The sequence below is a fragment of the Ornithodoros turicata genome, chromosome 3 (genome assembly GCF_037126465.1).
Source record: "Ornithodoros turicata isolate Travis chromosome 3, ASM3712646v1, whole genome shotgun sequence".
Lineage (NCBI taxonomy): Eukaryota > Metazoa > Arthropoda > Arachnida > Ixodida > Argasidae > Ornithodoros > Ornithodoros turicata.
This window is the reverse complement of record NC_088203.1, coordinates 21524998-21538288: the sequence shown is the minus strand read 5'-3', so window position 1 is coordinate 21538288 and position 13291 is coordinate 21524998. Positions and strand designations below refer to the sequence as shown.

At 46.9% G+C, this 13291-nt stretch overlaps 1 protein-coding gene across 1 annotated transcript; it reads left to right on the top strand.

Annotated features, from left to right (window-relative positions):
• Positions 1–794: 794 nt before the first annotated feature.
• LOC135389201 (uncharacterized) lies at positions 795–5737 on the top strand. Its single transcript, XM_064619267.1, has 4 exons — positions 795–853; positions 4094–4267; positions 4394–4580; positions 4682–5737. Exons 1-4 carry the CDS (start codon positions 795–797, stop codon positions 5735–5737), a joined length of 1476 nt encoding a protein of 491 aa, XP_064475337.1.
• Positions 5738–13291: the final 7554 nt, after the last annotated feature.

Here is a 13291-nt window from a genome sequence, read left to right as displayed (position 1 = left end):
CCTCGAAAGCGGCAGCGCCAACGACATCGCGTGACGCAAGGTGGAATCTGGCTAATCCGCTGTGAAGGACGCTGTCGTCTGCCGCCAAGTCTGGGGCTGCTTTGTTTTTTGCTGCACGTCGCCCGTATTCACAGGTGACACTTTCTAGTGACGCGGATACTCTTTGTGAATCGGGAGAATCTCTACGCTTGCATCCTTCGCGTGAGATGTCGGTTGGAAACCGACGCAGCGTTCCTGACTCCAGGAAAACTTCCTTCGAAAACCTCGATGTTTGATTTCGCACGCCTAAAGTACAGCTACAGCCAGACCCCTGACGAAGCGAAAGTGAGAAGCAGCTACATCACTAGCGGGTATTCAGATGAAGCAAGGAGTGTTCATGCTGTCCGTGTATGCTCCTCGCAATGTAATGTGTACCTGGATAATGTGTACCTGGATGAGAACATCATGGAAGTGCAACTTGGGTTGACACAAAAAAGGACACTTGACGCCGTTCCGACAGTGTTCCACGAACAAAGCGAGGCAGCAACTTCGACAGTAAGTCACAATGACTATGTAGTTTCCCAATCGGATCTGTCACTCTTGCGCGTGAGTAACTAAACAGCAAAAGACGAAATCGGTACAACGTAAGGTATCCCCTAACCTCTGATTAATAACTAGATAAATAAAATGCAATAAACAAGTAAAAGAACATGATGCCATCGATATGAACGTGATTGGCTTTTCTTGTTGTCGGACGCGTTATCATGAAACTTTCCCTGTTACTGAACCTGTGACTTTTGTGGAATGTGGTAGACATGATTGGTTTTCATGGGTATTACAACTGCAGGCAGCTCGACAGGGTCAAGTACAAGTGGTACGTATATTACTTAAATACATATAATATGTTTACATGTTTAAATAAATATAATGTGTTTACAATTTTTGGACACAGAACAATTCGCAAACTATGAACCCCGATCACTAAAAGGAAGAACTGACGCTGTTTGTGTGCTGGTGTTAGAAACAGGCACTATATACAAGCAGTACCTCTGTCCGTAACATAAGCGCCATAAACCACTTCCCAGTTTCCTTTTACCTCGCTGTTTGTGAACTGTTTGTGTGCTGTAGGGTGGCGGTTTTTGCGGTTGTCGTAGCCAACTTGAGGTGCACTTTTGACGTTCTGTGTTATACAAGGACTAGGTGCTGCTGATCCAAGACCCATCCATCCATGAAACGGCATCAAACAATGTACGTGTGTGCACGGAAATTTTGCTGAGAGACCTGGTTTTTACACTAATGCCTTTACGACGCCTCTGACAAATTAGGATCTTCAAGAACAGTGCTTTCTTCATCCAAGTTCAAGAAGTAAAGAGAATGACTTCATGGCTTCTACTAACATCTCACAGCTACATGCCAAGACAATGCCAATAGCTTGAAAGAAGGGAATGAAAAACAAGAAGAAAAAAAGGTCCTTTTCAGGTCCACCCAAATCTTTGTGCAGAGGCTGACAACAACAACGTTATTGTGAGATGATGAATGATGCTGATGCAGCGTTGAGATTAAGCCCCTGTCTCCCTTTTTGCAATGGTATACATTACTGCTGGTTAAATGCGAAATAATGCACCTACCTCCATACATTAAAGGGGCTACCAGAGATGTAGTGTCAATTCAACAGAAAAGCTGCATGTTCTACAAGGCACAGTCACATAAGTATTGGCCAAATCTGCTGTCCTGTGAGCTTTGATAGGATATGCCGTAGATAGTAAGAGGCCTTTTACTGTAAATGGGAGGTGCATTATTCGAGTAGTGGGGTCTGAGGCATGAGGGTCATTTCATGATGTATACTAACCCTTCCAAAATTTTACACTTGGTTGTGCCCAGAGATCGATCCAGATCCCCCCCAACACCCCGAGTTTTTTTCCTGTGTACCACTGTTATAATGAAACCGTCCAGAAATGTAAAGTACACAGAATTCTAGATTTTCATTGCAATTGAAGTACTTACGAAACTTTTTTGTGTTTTTTTTTTTCTTTGTGAGTCCCCGCTTCAGATCCCAAGGGACATTGCCAGTGTGGTGCACGCTGATAACTGTCTGTGCATAGCAAATAATACATATCTGTGCATGAAGAGTTGGATGTGGACTTGTGCAATGGCTCTTGAATGGACAACACTCAGTCAACACAAAGATTTATTCCCATTTGCGTAACTTATTGCCTGTGATTATAATAATTATTATAATACAGACTTGAGAGCTGTTTTCAAAACAGTGGTGCTAAAAAAATTGGATCAATGGCAGGTATCAAAATTTGTTTTGCTGTATCAAGGCAGAACAATCTTCCGTGGGAATGACAAATTGTGGACATGTATCACTTTCTATGATAATGAGGTGTAACTGTACCATTAGTGAGTTATGAAACGTTACCTGAAATTATTTGACGTGTTATATCCCTCACATGCTATGCCAACGAGAAGCATTACACTACCATTAAAAGTATAACTGTCACTTATGACCAGGTAGTTTATTGCTCCTGCCTATTTCTTTGCACTTCTCGGGATTACTGTGGTAACACAGATTCTGTTTCACACTTCTCAACTGGAAACTACGCAAGTCTATTATGGTGTAGGTGTGAACAGGAAATGAGGCACACTAAAGATGATAGTCCTTATAGGACCGGGATGGAAAAACGTTGGCGAATCATGCGGACGACACACCCAGGTATCTGTCGTCTGTTTCTCGGTCCAAGGAACCTCCAAGCTCCGCTTGTAAACACACAATAAGCAGTGAACCTGACGTAGCTGTAAAAAGGAAGGACACGTTCCTAAACACGTAGCACAGTTAATTTCCTGACAATCATTCTAATTCTAACCCGGCCCTTGAGTTGCACAGTTGGTTAGAGCCTTCGTAACTTTCATGGGGCATTCGTCGTGTGTGCAAACAACGACGACAACTACGAAAATAAATATTGCTCAACGTGCCTATCTACCGTGGTTACAGCAGGCGAAGACTGTGATCGTCGCTGCAATACTGCGGTGGATACACCACCAGAAGTTCTGGCCGAAGACAGAGAGCTGGGAACAAAGTGTTATGCGTGCTAACACTGTACTTCGCCGTCATTGCACAACTCTGCCACTTCACCAGCACTGCAGCATATAGGTACTCATCCGGTTCCTGGGGAGCACAGACGCCGCACAAACGCCGTACCTAAAGCAGTGGTCCTGAGGCTCGTTCTGTTGCGCTAACGCAGCTGCGGCACGTACATCACCAGTGACTTGCAGAAGAAGCGAATCCGTCGCATATGGGCCGTCATTAAACATGTATATTCGTCACGGGATCTATTACTAAAGGCATTTGAACAGCACGATTCGCCACTTCCGCGTTCCGAGTCCGCCATCTCCGTATGTGCCTTCGCCTTCGTCTCCCTGACCTTGCTCATGCAAGCTGCAAGCCGCGGGGACTCCTCTGGCTCGCCGCGTTCTTATTGGTCAGATTCCATGTGACGTTGCTAAAGATTCTCAGTAGGGAGATCCGCTTGACGCCCGCATCCGTCGTCTGCTGTAGCGCCGCTTACACACGAATTATGCAAAAAGTATTCCGTCGATCGGGATGGGACTTTCGGAGTCATGGTCAGTGAAGGACGGGGAATCTCATTTCACTGTGGTTTCGGAATCGATCTGTGGTCGATGCGACTGTCCCTTTAAAAGAGAGCCGGGGCCAGACCAAAGTTAAAACAGCGCTGCTATAGGCAGCGCGCGCTAAAACTTGTCCCGACACTATCGCCCCCGCTCGGCGGAATGCGGCAAAACGGCGTGGTACTATCTATGCCGTAGGCAGTGCAGGAGTGCAGGGCCTCGCTTCGCTTGCTTGCATGGAATCGCAAAGACCACGAAAAAACGGCAGCTATTGCTGCGTGGTAGGGTGCCACAACAGTAAGGTGAACGTGAGGGGGAAACAGCCTCGTGTGAAGTTTTATAAATTTCCGAACAAGTGGTTTGAACAAGGGCGTCGGCGACAATGGATAGCGGCTGTACGAAGAGTGAAGTAAGTCTAAAACTGCTGTGGTTGAGTTTTTCCGTTCTAAAATAGTTTGTACTTTTTTGTGATTGCTTTGTGTAGCCCGGATGGCACTCCTTGGGAGCCAAGCCAGACGACTGTCATCTGCAGTGGCCACTTCGTCGGCAACGAAAAAAGCGCTGACCAGACGTATCCTTCCTACGTCCCCTCAGTATTTCCAGCGATGTACAAAGCCAAATCCGTCGTGGGATTGGCGCCTGTTGAGCGTTATGAAAGGTAAGCAACTTTCGACATTTCCATTAGTACATTAGCGATGACACAACGCACCAAGTTGTTCGCATTTGTGTGTATGTTTGCGGCTACGTCCGCTAACGGTAGCTTTACCTGGCTTTACGGACACAGACTCAAGCGGCGAGCTCAACGTAATGACAACACCACGGCTTCAGTGACACTTTGTGCTAGAAAAGAAGATGGTGTGCCTGGACTGTATGGAGATTTCCAAGATCAGGAATTTCAGGATGAAACATACAATGAGCCTCCTTCCTCAGATTCTAGTGGAGCGTTGGAACCAGCTTCATCATCATCTGTGGTAGGCATTGTACTTGCAGAAGCAATATTGTGTATTACTTAAGTGCACGTGTAAAATTGCCATTTATTCTTTTTGTTTATTTATATTTTATTTTTTGACAGGGCACACAGACAGATGCAGCCAATGAAGGTAGTGGCAGACCATTCTCCGTCTTCATGTGCACCATTCTGGAAACGACCGGCAGCACCCAGATTACGCACACACCTTGTGTTGAAAGTGAAGTGCAGGCTGTGCGCGAGACACAATCACGCTACTCTGGACATTCTTCGCGTACGTGCATATTTCAGGGTTACGAGACTCTTCGTGATCAGATTGCTACCCTGCATGATTTATGTGGCACCACGCCAGAAGTGTTTGCACTTCTACTCAGCCTCCTTACCAACTTCCGCGTAAGAGAGGTCGACGTCACTATCCCTAACAAGCTCTTGATATTTCTGATGAAGTTGAAGCTGGGAATTACCTTCACCGGCCTTGGCGCTCTGTTTGGAATTCATCGTTCCACTGCTAGCAGAATATTTTTCTCTATGTTGACAAACTTGGTTCAGGTCACAAGCAAGTGGTTGTTCACACCATCAAGAGAAACAATCCGAGCGACTCTTCCAGAATGCTTCAGAGAGCACTATCATTCATGCAGATACATAATCGACTGCACTGAAGTGAGGACGGAAACTCCAGCTCCTGTTGAAAGGCAACGAAATCTGTACGCAAACTATAAAGGCGGTATGACTGTGAAGTTCCTGGTTGCAATTGTCCCCAATGGACAGATTGCTTTTGTGTCAAAAGCGTACGGGGGAAGAGAAAGCGACACAGCAATAACAACGGATTCTGGATTCCTAGACCTTGTCGAGGCAGGTGATCTAATTCTGGCTGACGAGGGGTTCCCTGGCATCAGCTCCCACCTCGGACAGAAAGGTGCACTACTAGTGATGCCCCCATTCTCATCAGGAAATGCACAGTTCACCAGCAGAGAAATGGACACAACATATTACATCGCACAAGTTAGGGTGCATGTAGAGAGAGTGATTCAGCGGATCAAGACCTTCGACATCCTGAACTCCACCGTACCAGCTGAGCTTGTGCCATACATGACTGACATTTTTCGTATGTGCGCAGTACTTGCAAATCTTCAGCCACCCATTTTCCGGACACAGCAATGATTTCAGCGTACTTCATTTTGGCATTTGGCCTGCTGTGTTGAAGTGCAACGGGGACCAGTGTGAAAATTTAATATGTTGAGAGCTAATGCAGTTGCTAAAAAAAAGTGTCCTGTTGCAAAATGGCTGTCACACTGTTTCTCATTTATTGCTTCAACATAATTTGAAATATCATACAAAGCACCAGGTCCCAACTTACAGAAATTGAACTGACTAGAATACGTGGACTAACCCAAAAAAATAAAACCCGAAAACTTAAGGTATAATTACATATTCATTTAGACCTGGGAGCCATCCTTGGCAGCATGTGAGTACAATAGAAGGTCTCTAGTTTTGGAACAAGTTCACTAAGCAGATCATCATCACGCTCTACCATCACATTCACTGACTGCGCATCAGAATATACAAAAAAGAATGCCTCTGTTACATTCATGACATACATTGCAATTTGCACTTGTGTATAGTATTTTTTTTTTAATTCCGTGTTAGCGCCGCGAAGCAACTGTGGCTATGAGCGGCGTATAGACGTGGACAGATGGAGAGAGGACAGCAGGAAGGAGTGGGGGACAGGGGTGTTAGTATGCGTCCTGGGCCGACTTCAAGGGGAACTGTGCCGACATTCGTCTAGAAAGTCTTCGGAAAACCCAGGGAAAACCTCAGACAGCACAGCCGGTGACAGGATTCGAACCCGTGTCACCTCCCAGTCTCGGTGTGGAAAGCGATCACTCTAACCACTACGCCACGGGAGCTGGTGTGTATAGTATTGATGCGACTTTTTAAGCACCAGCTTCCCTCCTTCATACTGTAGGTACTGAACGTAGCTTGTTTCAGATTTGCAATCAATGATTGGCTGTCCTTTCCGGCCAAATGGGCATTTGATTTCAAGTAAGTAAAGTCCATCAGCCAGCCGCACTACCCCATCCGGACTTGCACATAGCCATCTTTGTTCAGGGTGCACCAAGAGCCCAGCCTGAAAACTTTGGAAAGGGCATGAGATGAACCGTTTGAAAGTAACAGTTCTGATTCTAGTACCTGATACACTATTGTTGGGAACCTCCTCTGGAACTCCTTAGCAGCAACTCCCTCCATCCGCGTGCCTTTCAGCGGATGTGCATTTTGTGTTAAATCACAATAACACACTAACGCTTGATGAAGATCACTGATAGGAATACTCACCATATGCTGTGGCTGCTGTTCTCAGTGGCCTGGTGGTTTTCAGTGCTTCAGCAAATTTTTCGAAGTCTGCTACCCTTGTTCTGACTCTGTGGCACTCTGTGCTTGTTAGACGTAATGCCCTTTCCTGGAACCACCTGTGCACAGGTACACGTTCTTTGCAGGTGGCAGATAACATTTAAGTGAACATGTAGACAAATGGCACTCACAGCAAATGCATACTAAAACACAAGGCAGCTTGATTTGGGCCTCGAAGAAGCATGCAGCATGCTCAACTGAAGCGGTGTGTTTTATGCACTTTACCTCACATTTGTTCGTTGCCCACGTGTTTCCATGCCAATGTCAATTGGACAGCGGGAGCCAATAGCAAATTTGTAAAAGCTTGCGGTGTCATGGCCCACTTCCTTTAACCAGTCTTTCCTTGTGAACCGATGCCCCATTAGCAGATCGACCCTCACAACACTCATTGTGTGAAATACTGATCTTCTTGAGCTACTACTCAGAAGCAGCTCAGCTCCAGCTCCTGATCATGCATGTTAGCTGCGGCATCAACAAGCAATGCTAAAACACTCCTGCACCCCTTTTCAACTGGGTCCTGATATTCATATTTCAAGTTGTGGACTAAAGGAGAGCCAATGCCTGGGAAGTGGTCAAAGATGTAGGACGGTGAGACTGACTGGCAGCTTGGCTTGGGTGTATTGCATGGCTCTTGAAGGGTGGAAGGATGGATGGTGGATGTTAGGGCATTATAAGTGAAGCTACTTATATCTACGGCACGCAAAACGCACATACTAACCTCAATTCTAAAGTAGATATCGAACACTGGCGATCAACATGCCACATTATCATCACAGCTGACAGAGTTTCGGCTGATTACTTACTTGGATAAAGCTCTTCGAAAGGAACCCGGACGTAGCTGCCTGACGCTTGACTTCCAGGCCTGCCCCACGCTTGGGGCACACTAGTGCAGGAGTCGTCTTCGGGGTTGTTTATGGCAGTAACAACGGCGGCTACATGTTTACAGCGGCCAGCCACACCTCCCTTACAAGTACAATGTGCTTCGAGAATTGCACGTGGTCTAGGTGTCTGAAGCTGCAAATGTGTCAAACGGACGTTAACAGCACGTCATCGACAACAAGTTCTAACAGCCTTACCTGAACAGTTACGTTGTACGTGCGTGTGCTCGTTTGGGCAAGGCACTGCGCACTTATTTTTGACGTCCCGTCCGTGAAAACATCTTCGCAAACGCGTTTCACATGTTTCGCCTTCTGAAGAAGGTGCCCTTTCTTCAGATTACCGCCTCGAAAGTGGTCTCGCGTGTCAACAGGCGCGAAGCCGGCGTATAAAACACGTGAAATAGACATACTAGCATGCGTCGTACACCAAAGGTGACAGGCAGTGCATATGCGAACGCCCCGCTGGTACCACGCCGTTTTGCGGCCGATTGCCACGGGGGTCGCTTTCAGCGGATCGATCGCAGCTCCCTCAAACAAGCGCGCGCTGCCTATATGGATCGCTATGATGGTTAGAGTGAAGGCGCGAAATATGGCCATAAAGTTCCCGGCCAATAGACGAGTTCAGAAAATCCCAGTGCTCGTTGCGCACGCATTGCATCCTCTGCGCTTGCTGAGCGGGGGAACGAAGAATAATCCTTGACATTTCGCTTTCGTTGACCTTGACACGTCGTGAACAATGGACCGGTAGGGAAGAAATCGGAACAGTTCGGAGGCCACCCGCTTTTCTTTTTTTTTTTTTTTGTATTAGTAAACTCCCACAGTTTAACGCGGCGCTAAGCACTCTGGGATTTCCTGAACTCGTCTATTGTTTGTAATCGAGTTTTATAGGCGTCAGCGTCAGAGTGTACGGATTTTTGCTCTCTGACACCATTCAGGCAGCTATATTCCACACAAAATTTGTTGATTATCACATTGTTGATTATCCCATCTAAAAAAAGTTCCAATCCCCCACCCTTGATACTTGAACCATGCTGTAGTAGATCATGCTTGCGGCAACGTCAACGTCAAAACGGAAGCTGAATATGAAGATACATGTCGTTCATCTATCTTCACATACGACACCTCGCTGCGCCTGTTGCTAAGTCATCACTTCTTGAAACGCTAAAAAGACGGCATAATACATACCGAAAGTGCACATTCAACAACACTTTGTTATACAGCCTGCAGATTGTACTACGATAAGCGGGCGGAAGGCAGATTTTAACGGTGTTAAGACAATGGAGGAGTTAAAAGGACGGAGGGAGAGAGAGATTTTGGAGGCATTTCTGATAACTGAGCTGTGCGAAGGTAGTGTAAGTTATACATTCGTATCGTTGCGGACAACCGGACAGGTCTCTCTCCTACATATATAGGATAAAGAGGCACTTTAGGTTGCATATACAGTTGTTTGATGTAGAGGAACAGATAGCCGAATGACCGAACGAGAAGGTAACGGGAATGAATACAAATATCTTTAACAAAATATTGCTGAATCTGTCAGTGTTTTGAGCATTTTTTTCACCACAGTTGTGCCGTTTATCTTGTTTATTTCAAAACTTACGCCTTTGTGCTCAATGAAACTGTACGTGTGGTATCTGCAGGCAACGTTGAGTTCAATACAGCTCTAACCTGAAGTGTATGATATTTCGCAACGTGGTCAAACTGCCTCTTTAAACAACCGATAATATGACATACACACAGGCAACCTGGTAGACGAAATCCACAGATGTTCTTCCACGATGAGCGTCTGAGCGACAAGAACAGGAACAAACGCATGACAGCACAAATCATGTATGCAACGCAGAGTATAGGTTTTAGAACTGTGGAAAGGGCCATGCCGGGCAATACAATACGCATTCTGAATTCCTGGCATATAGGATTACAAGATTCTGGGATAAGGCTTCATCCATGAGAGCCGTCACAGGGGGGGGGGGCAGAGGGCGGTTGCCCCCCCCTTGCTTCCAGAAATGTAGGGTTTCTGAGCCAAGACGATGTAGTTGCGGGCGCAATCTGCCCAGCCGCCCCCTCCCCCCTCTGGAAGAAGTCCTGACGGCGCCCATGGCTTCTTCTATATGTATTTCGTCCCATGAAAAACAATCCTATAGTCGTATTCAACGTAAGAACGGCGGCAGCCCGGGTGCTAAAGGACGTCTCAATCCCCACTGTCATATTTTATACTTAGCAATATTATTACGCTTGACGCTGTCACATCTTCCTCAACACAGCGTACACAGAAAATTGAAAATTCTATGGTATAGCGTGCAATCCAAGAACGGCATTTCCGGTGCTGAAGTGGGATTTTATAAACTATTATTGTTACATTTATTACGAAAATATATTTTGTTGACAGTAAATATGGCCTGAATAAATTCTACACTCTCGGAAAAAAATCGGATAGTAAGAGTAAAAAAACGCTGCGTTTTTTTACCCTTAGCCTATACGTTAGCGCAGTACGGATAGATTCCGTGACGGATATTAAAGGTTAAAAAACGAACCGTTTTTTTACTCTTATTTTAAGAGCCAGTGTTTGACTTTTACTCCATCCGTCGTAACCTTACTCTGATACTAGCGCTTATTTATCCCCCATATACATCATAGTAAGACTAAAAACGAAGGACGCTGTGAATGTCAAAGGGGCTTCTTGACTGTTGTCTTAAGCGTCTTTTGGGTAAGCAACTGTCGAGAATGCTGATATGAGGGGGGGGGGGGAACGGCAATGCCACATGGCACAAAACGGTTTCCCGTTTGCTACAGCAAACGGGAAACCACTACCACCTACAGCATGCTGTAGCTTGTTGCTGATCCAAAAGACGTGGCAGTTGACTGTCAAGTACGCCACAATAGCTATTGATACTGCACTGCAAAATCGTATGGCACAGACAAACGCATCCATCACGTGACCAGTCGACGCGTTGGCGTGGTGTGAACCCCGAATGAAAAGATCGGTCACCTCCTTCAAGGAACGGGCGTCGGTCATGTGATCGTCGACGACGATGAGCGAGCGTAGCGCGCGACGTGTCCCACTCTCGCGAAAGCTCCTTGGTAAATTTTACCGAGTCCCCAAATTCGCCCTGCATGTTCGGCGAAGCATATTTCTGTACGTAGAATATTTGTGATGGAGGCTTGTCCACCACGTCGTTCAGGTTCCTCAGCATGTTCGCAATGAAATTAGACTTGCCGCACATGGAGGGGCCGCTTTAAATACAGCGAAAAGGATGGCGGAAAGGAAAAGGTTCGGGGGAAGACATGTTGCGTGTGTACACCTTGCCCGAAGAAAAAGAAGAGACAGACTAGTAGAGGAATGCATCGCTTTTATTTACACGTCGTTGTCGTCCTCAAGACAGGAACTGCCTTCCCAATACAGATTATCCATGCTAAAGTTGGACTTCTTTTTCGTCAGTCTGTTCGCGCTAAGATGCGGTCGAGCGTCTTCATCTTGTCCTGACACATTTCTTGAAATGCTTGCAACCATTCCAGGCGGTGGACTTGAAAGGCTTCCTCCACGATGCCGCGAATAAATTCGCGAAGTTCTTCTTTTCTGTCTTTCCTCGTGAAACTCAGGAGAATAAACCACACATGACGTTTGTCAGAATGGTGACGCGATCGCAGTGCGCGCTGCCTTTATACAAATAAACACGTGCAAAGAAACGCTGCCGCTAGGAGCGCGCGCGTAGAGGAAGGAGCAGAGAGCGAAACCGAAACGAGAGGAGCGCCCGCGAGGAGCGGCGCAGAGGGCGCTACGCGTAGCGGCCGCTACGAGGCCAGCCGCCGGCTCTAAAGCGAAACGTACCGCCTCGAAAATATTGTCGTCACCGGCGTGCGAGCTCGGAAGATCTCTGATTGGCTGCGCATTATATGTATAAATATTTGGATGCTCATTGGTCTCCAAGAAGTGGCGTCAGTTTCATTCGCGCTGATTGGGCGAGTCATTTGATTGAGGCGCGCGTATCCAAGCGGTCGGTCGAAGGGAGGAGAAAGAAAAACGACAGAGGAGACATCGCGTCTGTCAGGTCACGTGTGTTCTCTCGGACTTCGGACTGCAACTGTTGTGCACGCAGACGCTAGGGGTAGTTTGAGGCTTTTGAATGCTTTAGATTTAGATTGTGGCAAACTGCTAATGTGAGAACGGAATGGCACATCCACCTGATCATCGCAACAGCGGGAAAACGAACATGACATGGAATCCCTGCGCCTCCAAAGGACGCAGGAACCGTCAGAGAGGAAGTCTGCACTCTTTCCAATGTACTGCAGGTGAACGGTAATACAAGTTTGATTACTTTTTTGTGACCGAAGGAAGTAATAATAATTGGGGGTTTACGTCGCGAGACAACTGAGGACCGAAGGAAGTAATGCAGGTTTATCACGTTAAGTGTATTACGTACAACATTTACGAGTCACTCGGTACGTTAGCGGCGTTTCATTGTGCAGTGCACTACCGTAACTTGTACGTTTCTGATATGCCGCTAATCAAATTATGTGTGGTTATGCTAGTTGCTCCTCATGCACGTTGCAGCCGTTTATTCACTGTGATCTACGAACGTTCGTGACAAATGCGCTTTGGTGTTCAAATACGAAATCAACATCGATTATCTATGATAGCAGTGATTTTCGTCCAGAGTTACGGATCATCAATAGATTTTTTTTGTTTTGTTTTAGTTCTCCCGCAGCCATCGGCAACGACGACGCACATAGCTCAGCATTGGCTTCCGAACTGCCCTTCGATGCCGAAGCACCTAAAGCTCCAGTGAAGCCTGTTACAAGACGAAAAAAGATATGTACTGTAGCTTTTTCGAGGCAGTTCCCGAGGACAAATAAACTTGATTTGTCATACACCATCGCTTTTTGATTGTCTGCTTTGGGACAGCATGATCGTTGCTCTACAGCAAGACAGCAAGCGCTGAAGACAAACGGACGAGGCTGGGGGGGGTAGGGGGGACGACAGGAGAGACGAAAAACCCGAGGAGAGAAGGGGAAGGAGGTTGGGAAAGGAGGTCGGTCTGCACATGTGCACGGAGCCCCAGCTTTTTTCCCGCGCTGCAGCTCGGGGCCGCTGTGAGTGGCTCCTGGAGATCACGTGGTTTGGGCGCCCTCCATTTTCCCTGGACCATTGCGTAAACGGGAGCTTCCGGCGGATGACGAGGCGCCCCAGTCACATGCTCGCTGGCTCTCGTGGACTGCAGACGTGCGCTCGATCGCTCGGCCGTCCCCGCACCGGCTCAGTTTGTGCCTGGCTGTCGACGGGATCGGTCGCACTGTTGCCGCAGGGGAAAAGGTGAGTGATTTGCCGATGTTTGCGTGTTGTTTTACCGCGCTCCTTTTCTCACGTTTGCCGTAACGGATATTCCCTGTACGCGCATGTTTAGACTCGTTTAGCAGTGACCAAGTCTTT